The sequence below is a fragment of the Meleagris gallopavo genome, chromosome 15 (assembly GCF_905368555.1).
Source record: "Meleagris gallopavo chromosome 15, MGAL_WU_HG_1.1, whole genome shotgun sequence".
NCBI lineage: Eukaryota > Metazoa > Chordata > Aves > Galliformes > Phasianidae > Meleagris > Meleagris gallopavo.
In genome coordinates this window covers 14,312,371-14,333,136 of record NC_139418.1, presented here as the reverse complement: position 1 = coordinate 14,333,136, position 20,766 = coordinate 14,312,371, and the positions used below count along the sequence as shown (strand labels likewise).

At 37.4% G+C, this 20,766-nt stretch overlaps 1 protein-coding gene across 1 annotated transcript in view; it reads left to right on the top strand.

Annotated features, from left to right (window-relative positions):
* Nucleotides 1–20,766, top strand: part of SPOCK1 (SPARC (osteonectin), cwcv and kazal like domains proteoglycan 1) — a 257,041-nt gene that overhangs the window by 72,939 nt on the left and 163,336 nt on the right. Inside the window, exon 3 of the mRNA XM_085236770.1 lies at nt 12,294–12,339. Coding sequence (XP_085092896.1) covers nt 12,294–12,339 — 46 coding nt within the window. The remainder of the gene's footprint in view (nt 1–12,293; nt 12,340–20,766) is intronic.

Genomic DNA, 20,766 nt, shown 5'->3' with positions numbered 1-20,766 from the left:
AAAAATTGTTTATGAAGAGCACTTAATCATACAATCACAGAAATCCCTGAGCTGGAAGGGACCCACAAGTACCATTATTCCAGCTCCTGGCTCCACACAGAGCCATCCAAAATTGAAACCCTATGTCTGAGAGTATTGTCCATATGCTCCTTGAACTCCAGCAGCTTTGGACCATGACTGCTCCCTGGGCATTCTGTTCCAGTGTCCAGCCACACTCTGGTGAAGAACCTTTTTGCTTATACTCAAACTTAAGGCATGTGTTCAATGTGTTCATTAATTAAGGCACTAAAGACAGAAAGAAACAGATATTTTTAGTTTCAGAAGCTACAGCTGGGTAGATTAGCTGTGGAATATCTGCCTCAAAACTTCCTATAGTACAGTGCATGGAACCAGGAAAGAAGTCAGTCTAAAATGTACACATCTTTTAATAAAAAACAGAAAAATAAAATAATTTTAATAAAAATAAAAATTTAAAAGATATAAATGTTGAGACTTACTTTAATAGACCAATGAAATTCATAGAAATGTATGTTCATCTGTCTGTTGGATCATGGGATGTTCAATTAGAGTATGTTTCTTGAGAACCTCAGTACATTTAGTTAATAATTCGGTGGCAGTTCTTCAAGATCGCAAATCTCTAAGGTTTGTAGATTAGTTGCACAGCACATCAGAACTATTTTCTCAGTTGGTAGAATTATACAAGTAGTTGTATTAGACCTCAGGTGTAAAATTATAGCTAATAGAAATTCAAATGTTCTACTGTGACTTAAGAAGTCTTAAGATCTTCAGTACTCTTCAGATGTTTCTAAATGCTGCTTTTTCAGGTACTGTTCTTTATCAATATGCCTATTTGGTTTGCTTTTGACACATTTCATGACTTAATGCCTTTCAGAGTGAGCAACAGTAATGTCTAGAGATCAGGAACATACTTCTGCTTACAGCAGAACAGTTCAAAAACCTTTTTTGATATCTGGAAACTACATATTCTCTGGAGCCATGGCTGCTTGGTTAGAAGGTTTCTGAGATTGCAAAATAATGTTTTGCTGCCTCTTACTTTCTCATGTCATTGTTCATTCTGTGCCATGCCACAATATGTATTGACCTTTTATCACCAAAGCACAGATGTGCATGCTCTGGCAAGTTCAAGAGTGCATTGTGTCTCCCTACAGGATGTCTTTCCTTGGTCCAAAAAGCATGGTAGGTTAAAAGATGAACACTCACTTAGTTTTCTTAATTTTCCCAAATCTTCACTTGACAGTTGCTTCATCATCATGCTCAGAGCTATGAAAACTTAAGATATATAGGTCACATATTTACTTTGTCTTTTTCCCAGCAGCTCTAAACGTGCCCATTTTTGATCATGTTCACACTGAATATTGGTTCCAGGGGTCACACTGTGTGAAATTTCTTATGTAAACAATTGAAAACCTTAAATGATGAATTGAGAACCACTGAAAGCATAAACAAAATGGCCAAAGTTTCTGCAGTCATATCACACAAGTGCACTGTATTTGAATCTTTCTGTTCACTCTTGCTTGTAATTAGTGTGAAATAAAATGGAAATAGACGTTGAATATAGCTGTTATAATGCTTGGAGTTCTGTGTTGGAAGTAGTACTGGTATGAACTTAGTGGGCTTATCTCAAAGTGAAAGGTTAGAACACATTATGAAATTTAATTATTGAAAGACACCAGGATAGTTACAGTGATCAAATCAGTAAAGTCCTTATCCAGTAATGATGATGTTCTCATTGGTTTGGACTCCTACTAGCAAACAGATGTGTGCAAATTAAACTACTAGATCATCCATGTCATTGCAAGTGCAAGTCTAACTTTTGTGGCTTAAAATGTTACAGATGGATTGTAATTCAGCTTTGGACAATGTTCTGTGGACTTCTTGAGAAGAAAAAATTAGGCATAGATTGGGCAGGCGATCAGGTGCTGTCATCTTTGGCTGAAATAAAACAAAATCAATCCATATGGAGCATGAACATCTTAGCATTTAAATTATACCAAAGCCATTGCTGCAATTTAGAAATCTTTTTCCAGAACCAGAATATTTTACTCCTTAAGTCTTCTCTTTTCTAACTCTTTTTGATTGATTATTTGAGCTACAGCCTTTCAAATACTATTCCAACAAAAGCATTCTCACCAAGATATTACTGCTTCAAGTAGGTGGTGATTAGTGATCATTTTACTAAAGGTAACATTTTGTCATTGTTACTTTTCCTCTGAGTCAATAAATTAGTTTCTCAGCATGCAGAATGACATGTCTCACTTCATTGGTGTAATGAATTAATGAATTATGGGCAGTAAAATGCTACATTCTTGCATTTCCTATGATGTTTTAGGAAATGGGTAGAGAAAACACAAGCACATCCATAACAAAACAGAGGCAGCAGGGACTTCTGAATCAACCAGATCCAACTCCTACAGAAAACTTCATCACATGGAAAGTCCAGGAACGACCCCTTTTTTTTAACCTTGTTGTCAGATTTGATAGTGATTTTTGATGTTTTGTCTTTTTGTTGTTGTTGTTGCAGAATGGCGAAAATCCCAGAGACAGTTAACAAAACTGTATCATGAACTGGAATGGAAGGCACACAATTTGTAATGGCTCGTGGCGTTCCTGATCTGAAAATGTCCACAGATGCCTCACACAGTCAGTAACTGGTTGACTGTAAATACTTTTTCCTGATCCATATAGAAGAAATTTCAAATACTGACCAAAAGCAGAGCTGCAAAGTTTCCCTTTTCAACAACAGTGTGAACAGTTTGATTTCACCTCTTGTAAAGAGCTTCAAAAATACCTGGAGCTAGATTTTGCTTGAGGCTACAAATGAAATAAAAACAAATGCATATGTGCTTCTAGGGACAGTTCATTGCTCATAATTCAGTATAATTCATGCATTCTCCTGACGATCATTAGTTACGCATTTAAAGAAGCAATTTGAAAGAGTAAGGACATAATAACTAGTTTAACTATCTCTTTACATCTCAGAAAATTGTATCACTGAGTAGCAAAGTTAGATGAGTAGATTTTGTTCAACTGCTGTTGTTCCCTTGTATGTTTTAGCCACTGGGATTTGTACATCTGCGTGGAATATAATTACAATTTTATTCATAACTTTCATGACTTTGATTTCAAAAGAATTATCATTTTATCACATACTGAGTTTATTCCTATATTTAGGAAATAAAAAAATAAAATCACAAGATTCAACAGATCTCCAAAGACTTTGTAAAATAAAACAAGGAATAAATGTATTTAATCATTATGCAAATTGCTAATCACTGTAAAGCAGCGGATACCACTGTGAAAGAAGTGATAGTATTAGGGCTTCTTTATGAGAACATTATTATCCAGATACTAACCCCAAATGTTCAGCTAAAAAAGGCCCAGTGACTCTGTCACAAACAGCTTCTCTAAATGTACTCTCAAAGCAGCACAGATACTGAAAGTGAAGTAACATTGCCAATGGCTTTATAACCTTCAAGCTTAATGTGCTTGGTTTGCAAGCTGCCTGAAAACAATTGCTTTCTAAGTATGTAATTTGAGTCTTTGAATGAAAATCCAGATGCAGAAAGAGTTTAGTAGCTTTCCTTCCAAATGTATGTTTTAAATATTACACCTATTGAGGGTATGATTTATTAGCAGTATCTTTATGTGCAGGATTGGTAGGGATCATTCTTAAATCTCATTCACAGTGACAGCTCAAGATAGAGCACAGTAGCTTTGATTAGTGGAAAGCAAACAAATGAGGTGAGAAAATAATGCTGGGGTCAGGATTTTGGCTTGTATAAATGAATGGAGATCTATGTTGACCTCACACAGTGGGCATTTGTAGTTTTTGTGCGTATTTGTTGGAACCATACGAGGATCACTAGATTCAGTGACTTAGCATGCCTGCCCCATTGCTGATTCATGCACGGTGGTAGTTCACGATTGAGAAATGAAGCTGCTTTAAGGAGTTTCACCTGGAAGGAAGAGGAATTATTTCTGTAGTCTGTGGCTCTGCTCCTTGCTTCCTGCTGAGCTGGGTGCTGCTGTCTGTGAAAGTGGGAGTTAATGACTCCAGGCCTTTCTCTGTCTGTGCTGAAGCAGCTGCACAGTTTAAGTGGTTCCTCACAGGTCAAACTGTGAGGACCTGCACAGAACTCATAGCAAAGAGGATGTGTGTATTTTCGAAGGAGTAAAAACCTCATTGGTCTTGACTGTGTTCCCTCTGTCTTCTGAAAAGTCTAACTTCATTGACACGTGTTCAATGGCAAACTGCGTTACGTAAATTCCAAGGCAGATAATACACGCTAAGAAATGTTTAAACAGGTGGACCTCTCAAGTTTATTTTACCAACATATGTTCTCTGACCTCCTATGAGGGCACTCAGCTTTTCTGCCCTGTAGCACTGTGCTGGGCTTGGCTCTCTTGCCGGGAGTTCTCTGGTGATGAGCCCACACCCAGCTGCCCCAATTTGAATCTCTTGCTGCCTTGGCACTGTGTGATACGTCACTCCTCCTAGTCCCAGAGTTCTGCTGCTAGACTCTTCTTTTTACTTGCCTGCTGTGTACCACCTACACAGTCCCTCCCACACATCCCTGTTTCTGAGTAAGTGATTTTAAATGTAGGTTACTCTCTAGCAGTGGGAGCCCTGACGGCTGTTCAGAACTGAATCAAACGTGTTTGTTGTCAGAGATGGATATGGAATTATGGTTAAATAGAGCTTTGCATGCACATGCAGCAGGCATCAGGGGGCAACCAAGGAAGCTCTCCAGCGCGTGGAACCAAATGTTGGAGGGAATAAGGCCTTACTAATTTATGTAGTCAGTTTCTATTGAGCTTCCCCACAGATTGCCACGAGATCTGATTGCCTGAGGAAATGATTTCAGTTGAGATGCTAAATCTTCACTACATGACCTCTTATCCTCAGGCCCTGTTAGAAGTCAGCCTGTCTTCCCTCCAGTCGTAGTTCCTCTCTCCCCTTGCTGTTTCTGCAGATTTCCAGATTGGAGGCCCTTCACTAAGGTCAGGGAAGGGGAACTTAGGGCTGGAGAAAGCATTGAACAGGACTCTGCTATGCTTCTAATATGGCTCTGTATGGCTGAGGCACTACGTGTAGGGGATATCTATTGTGATTTTGCAACAGAAAGTGCAAATGTTCTATTTTTCAGTCTGGTCTTGGAGTTGTGGCAGTGATGGGATCAGTGAGGACTGCTGAGTTTTGTCTTTACAGCTTAGAGAATAAGCTGATATGTCTGTGGGACGTGTAGAGGTGTGAGAAGCTTGATGAAAGTAAGGTTGTTAAAAATTATTTAACTTTAGACAGGGAAAAGAGGCTTTTTAACACATGCTAATGAGAGGAAGAGTTCAGGCAAGAAGTGATAATGTATTTCTAAAGTTAGACTGTTAAAAGGACCAGCAAAGAATAATCAAACCAAGGCAATGTTTTCAGTTATAGGTATTTCAGCACAAGCTGGAGCAGACAGTTGGGTGATTGTTCCAACCACCCAAATCCATCAGCTGTGAGTGCTGGCACAGTGCTGCGCTGAAGCAGTGATAGAGCTGCTGGCTCACAGCTGGCCTTCATTCATCCTGCTTGAAGCACAAGCAGAGTAGATGAGCATCTGTTTGCCCTCGTCATTGTAGACACAGCCTTTGGCTTCACTCTTACGGATAAACAAAAGTGATTTTGTTTAAAAAAAAAAAAGAAATATGTTTAATTCTTACTATATTTGTCCTTTAAAAGAAAGAAACAAAATAAGGGTAGGAAAGAAAAAACGGAAGAGCAGCTGGAAGATTTCTACATAAAAGGCCACATGGTTGAGTTCTAAAAAATTAGTTATTATTCATCTGACATTGACTTGATTGTAACTTATTTGTCAATTATTTTCAACTTCTTTTAATTTCTGAAATTTTGGCCTATGAAAGCTGCTGACAACATCCTGTAGAACAGGAGTGGTGAATCTTGTTTCCTGATACAGAGTACAAAAAAAAAAAAAAAAAAAAAAGCCATATTGATTTAGAAAGAAAAATGTAACTTTCTGGGTCATGCTAATAATCTGAAGCAATTTCTGCACGAGTGGTATCTTAACAGAAAGTACATGAGTTGAGAATGAAACATACCAGAGTGTAATACCTGGTCAAGGATCTTTTCTATGCTAAGGATTTATTTGGATATGTATTTATATATTTAATATTGTTATTAATAAATCAATATTAATGTATTTAGCATAATGTATAAGCCCAATGTGATCCCCTTAAACCAGCCTTGCTTTCTTGCTAAAGCATGTAATTATATTTCTGTTGATGACTTAGCTACAGTAGTCTAGAAATGTTTTGACATCCTCATACCTTTCACATCATGTTAAGGTGTCTAGGCACAGTTGGGAAGATTTCTTTCATTTTCACCAGTGTAAACCCCAATACTTCTGCCTTCCTGGGAAATCAATCAGTAAACTTTTTAGCGGTATTCTCTACCAAGTCGAAATGAAATTTCCGCTACTATTTCACTAAGAAAAAACATCCTGATTGGGTGCATTTTCCCAGGAGAGACACAAAAGAAAGAGCTCACAGACAGCCAGAGTTGTCCTGGTGTGCTTAGGAATCAGCTCTTGACCCTAATGCAGGCTCTGGGCACTAGATGCTGTTGGGCAGTCTTTATTCACTGATGTATTGGGTGGGTCAGATACTTTATCCTCCTGTTAAATAAATAAACAACTAATGTGTAATATGCTGACACAAACTATTTGCCTAAAACAGGCAATAGGCCTTGGGGAGATGTTTATGATACAGGCTGGGTTGACTTAGCAAGCAGCAGCTGGTGCTTTCACTCTGCTCAATGTTGGAATGATCTTCTGTACCGCAAGGTAGAGAGGCAGAAAATGCAGCTGCATCTTTCTGGAGCTAATTTTAAAAAAAGTAATGAGCTGGTAATTACCACTTTTCCCAGCTGGTCTTTATGAGGGTAAAAGGTTTAATCATAGATGAAGGATGGAAGAGGAAAATACTAAGCAGGCTGCAAAGCAGTGTTAATAAATGTCCTTCTGGAGATACTTAGAAATGTAAGCTCTTGTTGGCTGGGAGGAGCTGGAAATGAAGATTACCTCCACAAGGCTATCTGTCAGAACTAGGGGTTATGTTTTTTTGTATGTCAGGTTTCTCTAGCAGGATCCATGATGGTGGTTTCACGTTGGCTGTGCTTGCTGCTGGCTCCTTCAGGTGAGGATGATCTTCCCAGGCCTTGGGCAAGCAAACTGAACCCAGCTCACTCTGAAAGATACAAACTGAGGGGGATTTGCTGTGAAGGTTTTTCAGCTGGCATTTCATTTCTACTTGATTTGTAAATATAAGTTTAATTAAAGTGGTAAAATATAAATATTTATGCACCCATTTAGCTAATGTTGGCTTCTATTTATAAACAAGAGCATCTTGTAAGAGGTTCTTTTAGACAAGTGAATAAAGCAAGTATAGAGTGCCTGTGTGTTAAATTAACTGTGCGCCATTAACTCATCCGAAATATTGAGTATTTGGTAATAACTAAACCAAAAAGTGACAGTGGAGAAGGTTTGGTGGGAATAACACTGGAAATACTTAAGCAAATGATTTCCATACCACCTTTTTTTCCTTTTTACCAATGGGGTGCATTAATTTTGCCACATATGTTTGGTCTTTCTTGATGTGATTTCATTATATATTTTCTGACTGAAAATAATTATCTAAATAGAGAGGAGAAAGAACTCTTAAATTCAGCCAGTTTACAAATGTAACTGGCACCCCGAGGCTGAATTCACCCATGTATTCTGTGTCCTTGGATGAAATGGTCATAAAAGTGTGTAGAAATCTCTGATGATATTTTTGGGATGTTGTGTAAAGCAATGAGGCCTGACAGCATGGAGGTTTTTGTGAGCATTAAACTAGCGCTTTTTAACACATCCTTTGCATGCTTAGTTTAACATATGATGATTATCTTGATTTACTTTTTCTGGTGGTGTATCAGTTGAAGTTGGATGGATTTGACACCTAAGTATTGAATAATAGAAGAATATTTTTGTCTTGTTAGGAAACAATAACTTATTGTACATAGTACAGTAAAATGATTTTAAATGACTCAAAAACTTGTTTTGTCTCATCTTATGATTGTGCAAATCAAAGTAGGGATGATGTAATAAAGAACCCAGATCTGAATCTATCAATCTATATTTGTTTTCTTACAAATTTTTCATTTCCTATGATTATAACTTATTTCTTTGTTAATTTTCCTGAGAGTCAAATCTTGAAATAGGGCTCTGCAGTGCTAATTGATTAATAGATTCAGAACTGAAAAAAACAGCTCCTGTCCCATGTCTTGTGATAGGAATTAGATCAGGGAATGCCTAAAGCTGGCCAACAACTAATGTGTACCAACTCAGGTTATCTGCATTGCTGCCTCGGGTCAATGTCTGTCCTAGGCAGCCAGTGGACCAGCAAACTTCTTACAATGTGGCAGAAAGGCCAAAGGCCTCATCCTGCACACAGTGGGAATGAAATAGAACTCAACATTTCCTCACGAATTGATGGTTGGGAATAGTTTGACAAAAGGTGATGCTATGCTGAGTATTTATCTCTGATGTGAAACTGGGGCCATTAGGGACACAGGACTTACAGCAAAGCACCTTCTCTGTACCCTTCAGTATATTTGCGCTCTGTGAGAGGGATGGGAACATTCTAGAGTTTGTGGTTCACATTTATTTTCAGGTGTCTACAGAGACCATGCTAATATATCACATTTCTATAAAGCTGGGCTGAGCTAAGGCAGTCAGATCCGGACTGGGTTTGCAATATCAATTCGTCTCTTCTCATGCATGAATTTAGGTGTGCAGAGTCTCTTCAGCTAATTAAAGGATTTATTTAGTCATATACAGTCACTGAACCATAAGCAAAACCCTCGAAGTGTGAATTCTGTGCAAGGAGAGAGATATTTTGGAATATTTGTTCATCAGAAATACTTGTCAGTTGCTGTTACTTGTACTGAAATGGATCCGTGCCTACTTTTGCCTTCCCATTCCATTGAATGGCCTTTAAATCAGCTACAGGAAAAAAAATTCTCTCCTATAGCAGGTATGTAACAGATGAGTATGAGGAAATACATCTCCTGCTGCTTTTGTCAGCCAAAAGTGCCTTTCTTGGAGTTTTGTAGGAGACAAACATGCTAATAGCACAGCATTTGGCTAATAGCACAGCAGCTGCAAACTGAGCCATGACAGCCAAGGTGGGAAGGGCAGAGAAGAAAGAGAAAAGGATTTCACGTGAAGGCTGAGGTCATCTGAAACAGGGGATTTCAAACTTTAAAGGGTGTTCAGGATAAAATTAGTGAATGTCATATCTTTATATTGTTTAATTTCTTTCTTTCTTTCTTCTCTCATTTGTAACGCTTGCGTTTTCAGGAAGTTGAGGTAGGTTTCCACTTTTAATTTGTAAATATCAGTATTTTAAAAATATCATAATGCATATTACATTTTAAACTCTGATTACCAACTATTAATAGTTCTGAATAGAATATTATTAATACATGTTAGTTATTAATATGTTAATATTGGTTTATTAACATGTTAATATTAAACCAAGAGAGTAGGTTTGTATGTTACAGCAGATGTAAGGTGTTTTAAGCACACTGATACCTTTCCCAGTAGAAAGTTCCAAAACAGATCTGTGTAGTCACTTTTTGCACTATGGTTTTTTATTTAATAGCAATGTTAAACTCTTTAATCAAGTTGCTTGCATTTATTATTTTTTATATTTATCAGTATACATATTTAGAGTGCCACATATTGCTGTACCAGGGCATTTTTCTTCTGTCGAAGAAAATTACAGTGAAATGATGGTATCCATTTGGGGATGTAGCAGTCTCTCCTGCTAACAAAAGTCCTTTCTAGTGAAGGTGGAAATTCCAGTCGTGTCCCAGCAGAAAGCCCCGTCTGTTTTTGAAGTCAGAACTTTAGGTGGCGTTTAAATGAGGTGGAGATTTTCTGCTCAGCCATATCTTCAGGGTGAATTTTACCTTTACAGTGCTGTAAACATTCAACTGCTTTTCTCACTGGTATCAGTGCTGAACTGAAGATCTAGTGCCAGATTTTCTGCTTTCTTGCTGGTACAAATTGTTTTAAAGTGCAGTTGACCAGATTGCTTCAGTGTATGAATAGTCATTATTTACTCCTATAAATACTAGTGACTTTTATGTGTGTAAAATTTCAACGGTTTTCTATATTCTCTTTAGTTTTGTGGAATTTTTTCTCACATATCTTTTCTCATGTATTTCCCAACATTAAAATCCTGTAGTTACAAGCATATTCCAAAATAAATATAGCTTTAATTTTCAAAACAGAATGCAAAAGGAGGAAAGGAGAAGGAAGGTTACAGCAGAGATAGGTGCTTTGTAGGTTGTTTTTTTTTTTTTTGAGCAAGGTGCTTTTTCTGTAAAATACTTCTTTGAAACTGAAAGTGAGATAAACTTCCTTTCCAAACCTTATTTCAAAACTGGCTCCATATGCCGACAGTAAAAGAAATCTTTCTTGGGATTTGAATTATTCAACAGTTTCTGATGCTGAAAACCAAGCAGCAAAGCAACACCTAGAAGAGAAATTGTAAACAGGGAATTAATAAATAAATAATCGTGTTTCCTGAAAAAAATGTTCTGCTCAGAAACATAACCTGATTCAGAAGAGTTATTAACGCTCAATGAATTTAGCAGTGCATCGTAACCAATTACAAAGGATTGTCTCACAATGAGTTATGAAGAATAATCTTTATTGTTACCGTGCAATATCATCACAGTCCATGAAGTCGACACAGACATTGTGCATAAATATTCTTTGAAAAAGGAAATACGTATTCTTGTGATAATCATCCAGGGTTGCAGCCAGTCCCCTCATTACAGAGGGCATTTCCCATTTCCTGCCCCCAGAGCTGCAGGACTCCATGCTGTGTTTCTGCTTCCCAGCCACAGCCCTCATCAGGGAATGCACTGCCAGAAGGCACAGCATTCAGGAAGGGCATCCTGCTCTGCTTGCAGCAGCTCTGTGGGCTGTTCTAAACCCAGAAAGCAAGACAAAGTGACTTCTAGTCTCCAAATTGTTCCAAGCTGGGTTGATAGGTTAGCAAGGGAGCACGTGAAGTTCAGTTAACTGGAGATAAATGCTAAGCAAAGCTCTATGGAAGAAATAATTTGAGTATCTTACTCACATTGATGGGTTTTCAGTTACCCTCTTGGCAGGAAAAAGAAATCAAAATGTCATTCTAATTGGTAAAGACATCTCTTCAGTGGCAGCCCTCAAGAAATGATTGTAGAACATTGGAAGTATTAAAAAGGAAATAAAGATTAATATGCAGAAAAATATAACAGTGTTATAGAAATGTTCCATGCTTCCTCACTTCAGATACATTATTCTGTTGTTATCACTTCCTCTTATGGAGGACACAAGTGAGATATACAGAATATGCTGAATACTGTGAGTAAAACGAATATTGCGGTTGGGCTTGAGTCCCAGTTCTTCAGAGATGTGGTTGGTGGTACTCTGAAGTGAGTGAAACTCCTTTCAGTAAATATTTGCTCAGTACACAGAGTACAAATTAATCAGGCACACAGAGGGGTCTGTAGAAAGAAGAAAAACCCTTGTTTGCAACAATAACCATTTGACCAATAGCCCTGAGAGTTCCTACCTTCTTGGTTTTACAATGCAGTCTGAATTATGTACAACGGAACCCTAAGACTCCTTGTGCAATCATATCTTTACATCTGATTTAAGGAGTCCTAAGAGATAAAATTTACAAAAGCATTCACTGCAAATGTTCCTGGATGTTATTGTAATTAAAGTGTAGTGCTTCTGATATTACTGCTGTATATCTGAACGTTCACAGTGGTGAGATTTACGTCTGTCCAAATGAATATGTGCATTTCAATCTTCTGTGCTGGTCTTTTACAACACTATCTTGGCATGCATCACGTCACATTATCTTTAATATCAAAAGTTGCTGGCTGATATGAAATAATAGAGTTGTCAGGAAGTATGTAATTAAGGGTATATTTTGAAAAATATTTGGAAGATTTGATGTACTGAATGCAAGGGGTTTTTTATTCTTCATTTTCTAGCTTGCATTTACTACACGTTAGAGCATAACCTGTTGATAGTTTCATCTGATTTGGGCTGAGTACATTATAATCAAAAGATGAGCTGAGCTGATTCTTTCATAATTTGGTTATGTAAAATTGTACTGAAAAAGTTACTTATATATTTTCTGATTTTTTTTTTCTCCCCATTTAGGATGATTATGTCAGAAACTGGAATCCAAACAAGCCTTTTGATCAAGGTAAAGTCAATATTTTGTGGTTGTCATGTGTCATTTTTTGATATCCCCATACACTTTATGCTTTTCTTGTTCCTTCTGTCCCATGCATTTGTGAAGAGCTATATTCACACTTACGTCTCACTCCCAATTTAGTCACAGCTTGAGGTGTTTTATATATAAGGGTTTGACTCATCTCTATTTTTTAGCTATGTTTTTTAATCTACATCCATTCCAGCTTATTTTCAGTGATGATATTTATATACTTAGGTTCTCTGTAACCAAGAATCTCAGTCAAAAATGCAATACGAAACAGGTATCCTCACATAACTATTCTTTCATGTTAAAAACTTGTTAAACAAATGTCATAAATGTAATTACTGCATTTCCCAATACTCAAGAGGACAGTTCTTTGAAGCCTGTTGTAATGTGTGAATAGAGCTGATTTTCAAAAGAGAAGAGAATGGTATATATGCCACTGATTCAGAGTCTGTCAATGATGTTTAGCATTCTTTGTCATGGTGAGTTGGTAAGTTATAGCAGTGCTTCAGCAATTTTCAGACTAGTCAACAAAGGATGGGAAAAAGAAATAAAAGATATTCTAATTGCATTGTCCAGAGTAGGATTGAAACAACAGCCGTGCGTGGAAGAACTACTTTAACTTGCAGTTTAAATGATATTTCAGGTAACTTCGTGCTGACTGTTCTCTGCTAGCAACAAGCTTCTCAGTGTGGTAAAAGACATTCATTCTAAATATCGTAGCTTGACATGATTGAAATGCTAGTAGCCCTGATGCTGCTGGACGTGGTGGATTGTACTGGATAGTTTACATGGTTCACATCCATGTAAAAAATCAACAGGCAACAGCAGAACAAACTATGCACAAAGAAATCCAGCAGTTCATCCTCTTGTAGCTGGATACAGAAGTTGTGCAAGCTAATAGCATGCAATGATTTTGTCCTTTTAATCAGTGTTGTTTTAACTTGGCTATTTGTTATGAATGTCACTCTGATACCACGTTTCTGTAACACTGGTTATATACTGGTTATACACTATAACATAGTTCTGTACTGGAGCCCCTTCAGAGAGTTGAATAGGAAACTTTGTGAGTTGTGTATTTCACTACTTCATAGAGCTTTCTAGAGAGGTGATTTGTGGTTATTTTTCTGTTTGCTTTTCCAGGACAAACGTTAACATTTGCACAGTTTCTTTTGGTCTGGTAAAACCAATTAACACCTGTTTGATTTATGGAAGATGACAGCATGCTGTATGAAGTGCAGAGTCATTCACTTCTCTGCCTTCTGACAGTTGCTCGTTTTTCCTGCTTGTGATGTTCAATGAAGTTTCTATAATGTGGTTGAGTGCTTGAGAACACATATGACATGAGGATATTACTGTAAGAACACACGTGGATGGTAGGCTTTTTCCCAGTCCCTAAGGCATTTTTAGGATCCTGCATTTCTTTAGCTAGCCTTCGTGCAATATTGAACATTGTGCCTCTAATAACTCCAGTGTCCTAGAATTTTCTTCAAAACGTTACACTCTGTTAGCCTATTACTTTATCCATCTATAGAGCTCTGGAATTTATAGTGTTGTTTTGCTATTTTTTTTTATTTTTACCAGATGTTATCCTAAAACCATTTCAAAAGCAGTGATAATATATACAGCAACTACAATGCAAATGAATTTCAGTGATGTAGATCCCTTACGTAGTTCTCTGTCTCTTGGATACTGCTTTCAAAGTTGTGTGACATTGAAATGGAGCACAAGGCTTCCATATATATCTTCAAATTTATTCATATGTATAGTTGATGTGCTTTTATATTCAGGACAGATATTCCTGCAAGCAAATTGCTTTGGCAAATTATTGAACAGGCAAGTAGTTTTTTGTTTAAAAATAAAAAATAAAAAGAAAAGCCATGGAAAAAAAGAAAGAAAAAAAAGAGAAAAAAGAGAAAAAGCACTTTAAGTCCCATGCAGAATGGAAGGAAATTGCAAATCAAATAGCAAAACAGAACCACAAGTTATTTTAAAGCACCTCTGGAAATTAAGAAGTATGAAATTTTACTTGTAAATCATACCACAGTGAGATGAAAAAGTGAATCAACTAAGGAAGAAAAGGAACAAATGAATGAAGGGGTAACTAAATAAATGGTAGACCACTGGAGCAGATGAAAACGTAATGCTTTCTTTATTTGCTTTCAGTTTGAGCATTAGCAGTCATTTATTTCACAAACTAGACATAAAAGGGAGCAGCCTTGTCAACCAGACTTGAAAGTCTAAAATTACTGAAATGCTTAGGGAGGAAATATCCACTGGAGTCTCTGAAGGCACACAGTTACTTTTGAAAAATTAACTTTACATGTATTTCTATATTTCATACAATGTTGTGTCCACGTAGCTCCCAGGAATATTACTGGGGACATACACATATTAGAGCTGAAGAGCACTGATACTCTGTCTTTACGGAAATGGAACTTCAGTTTCAAAGGAAAGGGGAAGATGATGTTTTTGTCAAGGTATATATCCACAGAGAGATTTTCAAAGGCATTAGAGGGATTTAGGATTACAAATCCTATTGACTTTGAATGGAACTTATGCTCCCACCACTTTCAGAGTTCTTATGACCTTCTGTATTCCCAAGAGGTAAAAAACAAAAAGGTAAATCCTGGCAAAATATTGCAAAGAGATTTTGAACTGACATGCTCTAAAACTGTCTTGTTCATTGTGTTACTGAGATTTCTGACTCTGGGCAAAAACACAAATCATTTTAGAGTCTGAAATCACAGACGGATACCTTGAAGCGATACAAACAATTGTACATCTGATAAAGATTCCTGTCTCTTTACGAAGAAAAGGATCATTACTCTTTCAGTGTAAAATCTCTCCCGGACTATGGATAGCCTGTCTTCAGAAAGCAGAGTGCAGTCAAGGCAGTGCTGTCTGAGCATGATACTTTGCCCTGCACAGATATTCCTGCTCTGCTTTCATCTCATTTAAATCTTACAAACAGATTTTATTTGTCCATAGATCATTCTTTTTGACAGAGAGGCCACTGCTTCTCTTGCCCCTGGCAAGAATGTTAAAATAGCCAGTCATACCTTTCTAGGGATTCTAGAAATCTCTCTACATCTGAGGTGGATCCAGATGCTGACAAGACTAATCCTCAACATACGTATCAACATAAGGAATTATACACTTGTATGGGAGCTGCTGAATCGCGGCCTGAACCTCTGATTGATCACCTGGGGCGAGCAATGAGTCAGCCCTGGGAGCGCAGGTGAAGGCAATTCTCCTGTGCTGCTGGAAGGGGTGGAGCCTGGCTGCACCTCTCCTAGACCCATTTAGGAGCTGACTGCTCGTGGGGAAGGATCTCTTCTGGCGATCCCTCCTCTGGAGTTTCATAGCCCAGGATGCAGTTAAGCGTTCTGTCTAATCCATTGATTATACAACGCTATGCACGTATGTGGATATACTGTGTTTATGTAGACAGCATACTGTTTACATAGGAAGTGCTGAGAAAATTTCCTGTATTTAGTCTTTTCTTCTCCATCCTCCTTGCTCTGATGTCGTTTTCTGTGTTGGGTGTTAATACCACCTAAGCTTTTCTGTGAGATTGAAAACTTTTTTTGTGTGTATGTGTATTTTTTGGGTTCTTCTATCCCAAGATTGTGTGCAGATCTCATGGTACAGAATTCTAGCTCTGTGCTCAGCAGCAGATCTGTGTTCTCCACATGATTGTTCTTGAGAGATATTCAAAAGGCAGAATTTCAGCTCACAACAAAAAGGTGGTTCTTAGAATGAGTGAAAAAACTCTGGTGAGTGAAGGAGAACAGCCTGCTGCTTCTCTCCTGGGCTATGCAGGCTATGAGTGTCACCTCACTTGGCTAAAGCTAACTTACATCAATGCCCACTCTTTGGAACAGGTCTGCAGTGTTTTCACATTGAAAATATATTTCTAGATTCTAAATTTATGTTTTGAAATCACATGGAAACCAAACAGTGGAATCACTGTGAAGGCTGTAGATGGTTAGTTACCTGCTAGAAGTGATCTCTTAAAGGCAGCCAGGTGATACAAAATATGTTGAACAGCTTTAAAAATGAACTATAGACAGAAGTCTGGAAAGTCAGCAGTTCTACTTCTAGGCTTGTACTTCATTTGCACCTTTTAAAGAAGAGCGAGCTGGGACCAACCAATGTAATACTCCTTTCTAAAATTAAAAGCTTTCTTTGTTCAGCAGATTGAAATACTTAATTATGCATTTAAAAGCAATACACTGCAGTCTAGCTGTCTTCTTTCTGCTTGTAATGCAGAGAGATGTCTGCATCTATGTCTAAAGGAAAAAAAAAAAACACCTTCTTTTGGAAGAAAGCATACATGGCTTTCACTGAAACAAGCCCTAGAGAGTTGCACAAGGTCTCTTTGCATAATATGTCTTCTCAAGGGAATTCATCTTCTGTGCTTTGGCTGCATGTAGACAGTACCTAAGTAATCAGAATTTATTTTTAGCATTGCTACTGGCTCAGATTTGTATTCATCTTGAAACTAGGAGAAACCAGTACAAAGGTGAGTGTCTTACTGACCAAGCCAAGCTAACAAGGTATTTGGGCTGCAGAAGAAAGAAGAGTGTATAGCCTGAAAATGATTGGTAGTCATTAATATTGAACTCAATTCTGTCAGAGCTGCTGAAGTCAGAAAGCAGGAGAGTGGAAGGGGTAGGTTAGTCATGGTTTTTAAAATATGAATCAAAGGATTGTGTGGGGAGTTTTTGTTGGTTTCTTCTATTTTTTTTTTTAATTTTTGACAAGGTCATTTCAGAGTTCTTAAGAGGCTTGACAGCTGAGTTGACGTATTTTCCTAGTCTCCATTGATTTTGAGGGAAGAAAAGATGAAATCAGGGAAAAAGTTTAATGTAGCACCCTCAAGTCAGAGATTTTGGTACAGAAATGAAGTGTCTGATGTTCTTCACCTAGACAGACCCACCACAGAATTAATCCATTCAAACTTTGTGGTGTTATAAGTGATAACTGTTAAGTAAATGCTGTTACACATTTCTGCTAAAATGTCTCAACAGTTTTATTAAATGCTTTGATAGACAAATAAATGCTATTAATTTTTCTGGTAAGATACATAAGTAAAGAGTACATTATATTGGGTTTAATGTTGTACGACTGGGGACAAATTTGCCAGCCATATTGCTTTCTTATTTTGTGAAGCATCTTTGCCCTAAAGATAGGAACGATGGAAGATTTGGGATGCACTTTGTAGTACAGATCTATAAGCTTTGAATCCAAAACATTTAGGCCATAATTAACAACAAGGCACACTTGGAGAGGAAAAAAACATGATTCTGTTGAACTATTTCCCCCCAAATATGCACCAAGAACTCTTGAATTGTCTGTTCAGCTTAGTGCAAGTGTCACCCTTTCCATTTTCATGGTGACACTGTTATATGATTGCAGTATACTGAGCTGGCCAGATTTCTACTCTTAATCCTGCCTCTTTCACTGACTTAAAGAGATTGGCTGAAGCACGGTGCCATTTTACCCGTCACTACTGACAGAAATCCCAATGTTCCAAGCTGCTGGACTTCCCAGGAAAAGAAACTCCACATCAGAAATAGTCAGGACGTCCTTCTGTGTTCCCCAGACATCTTTACTTCTGTTGTCCTTTTTCCTAATCCTTTTCCCGAGAAGCCTGGGCAGCCTTTTCTCTCATTCTCAGGGCTTTCACTTTGGACATCATTTGTCTGTGGTGGAAAAAAAATCCAAAATCTCTACTCTACTGTACTGTAAAAATCCTCATCTGCCTCAACAGGATTTACTTGTGACTGACTCTGATGTCAGACATGCACATGTAGACTTGACTATCATTAATAAATACAAGCACGAAGTCTTTATCACTTCAAAAAGAATTCCCCTTTTGAGCACTAATGAAAGGCCGAACTGGCAAAATACCCTCACTTTAAAGAGGAAACTCTGCTTTTCTGTAAGTTGTGGCCTCCAGTGTAGCATAAACTGTGACTTTCACAGTTCAGTAGCCCCATGGAAGTGAATTTGTCAAATGCAGAACTTTATTTCTAGAGACAGAGGTATTCATGTTTCCACTCCTTCTGTATTGAATTGTACAGAATTCTTTCTAGTATCTGACTGGCAAGTCCAGGCTCCAGAAACCCTCCAGCTTCCTGCAGCTGTGCGCAATAAAATTTGCCTAAAATTCACAAGCCTTCCAAAAGCAAAAAGACAATAATTGTAAGCCTGTGATGCTGGATGAAAATCATAGAACCTACAATTACTTTTGAACATGTAATTTTCTTTTAGCCCCGTTAAGATGTTCTTTCAGAAAAGCCTGAATAAATTCCTTTCAGAGAGTTTAGTACTGTACATATCTCTAGCACAAATATATGTTAGCTTTATAATAAATGTTTTCCATTACTGTGCCTTAGATGGCACATTTCAACTGAATAACTTATTTTGCAATTTATTTTTTGACTGTATTTGAATTAGTTTTAGAAGCTTATTCATAGGACAACTGCACATGAATTATGCTTGTAAATCTTCAGTAAATCAGTAGAATTTTAAAACATGCTAACTGAATCAACAGAATACAATAGCTGAGATACTGCATATGAAATATATTATCTTCTCTCAGATGTATTTTGAGCAAATTTGGCTGCTTATATCCTCCAAGCAGATGCACGTCTTCATGTGATAGAAGTGTAATATTAAATTTCTTACAAGCTTATAGGCAACCCATTTTTTTCATTAAATATAGCATCAAAAGTGATGGGGATGGGATCCCCATCTGTATAGTATTATAGCTGATGTGCTTTGAACTCAATGATCAATAGGTTGCTTGTCTAGAATTTTATTAGCACTTTGGGAACACTTGTTAGTTTGGTCAATAATGGTGCTGACTTTCTTTTAAAATCTCTCACTTCACTGTCTGTGAAGCAGGTCATTTTTCAAAAGGAAATTTGTGCTTTCTCCTCATGCTTATTTTGGTCCAATTGAAATAAATGCATCTATGGGAACATCATATGGCCCAGCCCTGCTCTCACTGACATCACTTTTTAAACAGCAGTCCCCTCCTTTTGCTGCACTTTAAAGGATAGGAATTCGTTCTTTGAACATATTTGAATATTTTAAAATGACTAGCCTGGAAAAATGCAGGCCTGCAAAGCTTCCTTGCTTACTTGCTGCAAGAGAGAGGCCCTCCCACAAAGTGTCATTCAAAGCAGTTGCTTGGGTTTGTATTGTGGTTGTGCCTTGTTCAGTCTCCTGCTTTGATATCATTTGGCTTAAATCTGTTGCTCTGCCATCCCATACGCAAAGGTAATTTGCACAGTACTTAAACGCGTTAATACAGTTGCGAGTTAATAGTAATTTGCTTCTAATCAAAAAGAGACACTCCTGGAGGGAGGAAAGGTAGAAGGCAGACAATGGGCATTAAAAGAATAAAATTAGCACTTTTTAGGAAGACAACATCCAAGTAAAAAAAGTGGTTTCACAATCAGATTTCCGTAAACAGAGATTGAAAGGAATACATTTGAGGGGAGTAATTGTTAGGATAATTGACATTTCCTTAATGTAAGGGGAACAAGAGCAAACTATCTGAATACCAAGGATTTGGTTAATGACAAGGTTCTTAGTGACTTCAGTGGCAAGATGTTGTCTACAGAAAGTGAAACTGGGTTGAACTCTTAAAGGAACAAAAGCTACAGCACGAAACAGAAAACCAGGTACAAAATGAGATGTCTGGGAAAGCATTTAAGATTAACTATCATCTATGAGTGTATCAGAAAGTAGAGAAAAATCAAACTAATGACTTGCAGCTCAGAGGAAGGAGAAGCCTATCTGAAGGCAATGCTGGGAAGGGAAAAACATTGCTAGTTGTCTTTGCTTTACCTTTAACTTAAAAGGTCAGCTGCAGTCAAATGGGTATCACAGTTAATATCCTCTGCTGAAGTTTAAGACTATGGATTAGAGAAAGAACAGGCTTGAGTAAATTAGATGTCTGCAAATCAGTTGGGATTGATCTAAGGGTTAAGTGAATTGCCTGAAATAATTTTAGAAGTACTAAAAGTTATCTTTGAAAACGTGTAATTGTGGAAGCCCCATAACACACAGTAACATACCCATTTTTCAATGGGAGGAAGGGAAAAAAAAATGAAAATCTCATGACTTGATACTGAAATCCTGAAGAAAAAAAAAAAAGCCAAAGTAAATATTAAAGCAAATGCTTGTTAACATCAAGAAGATAAGGGGATGAATAAAGCTGGTGTGAATGTCAAACAAAATCTATTACTCTTCCTGTGACATTTACAGGCCTTGAGACACAAGGATAAACTTGCATTGTCATGTATCTTGACTTTAATAAGGCTTTTGGCATTGGTTTACATTAACGTCTTATAAGCAAGCTTAAGAAAAGCTTTCTAAAAAAAATAATTG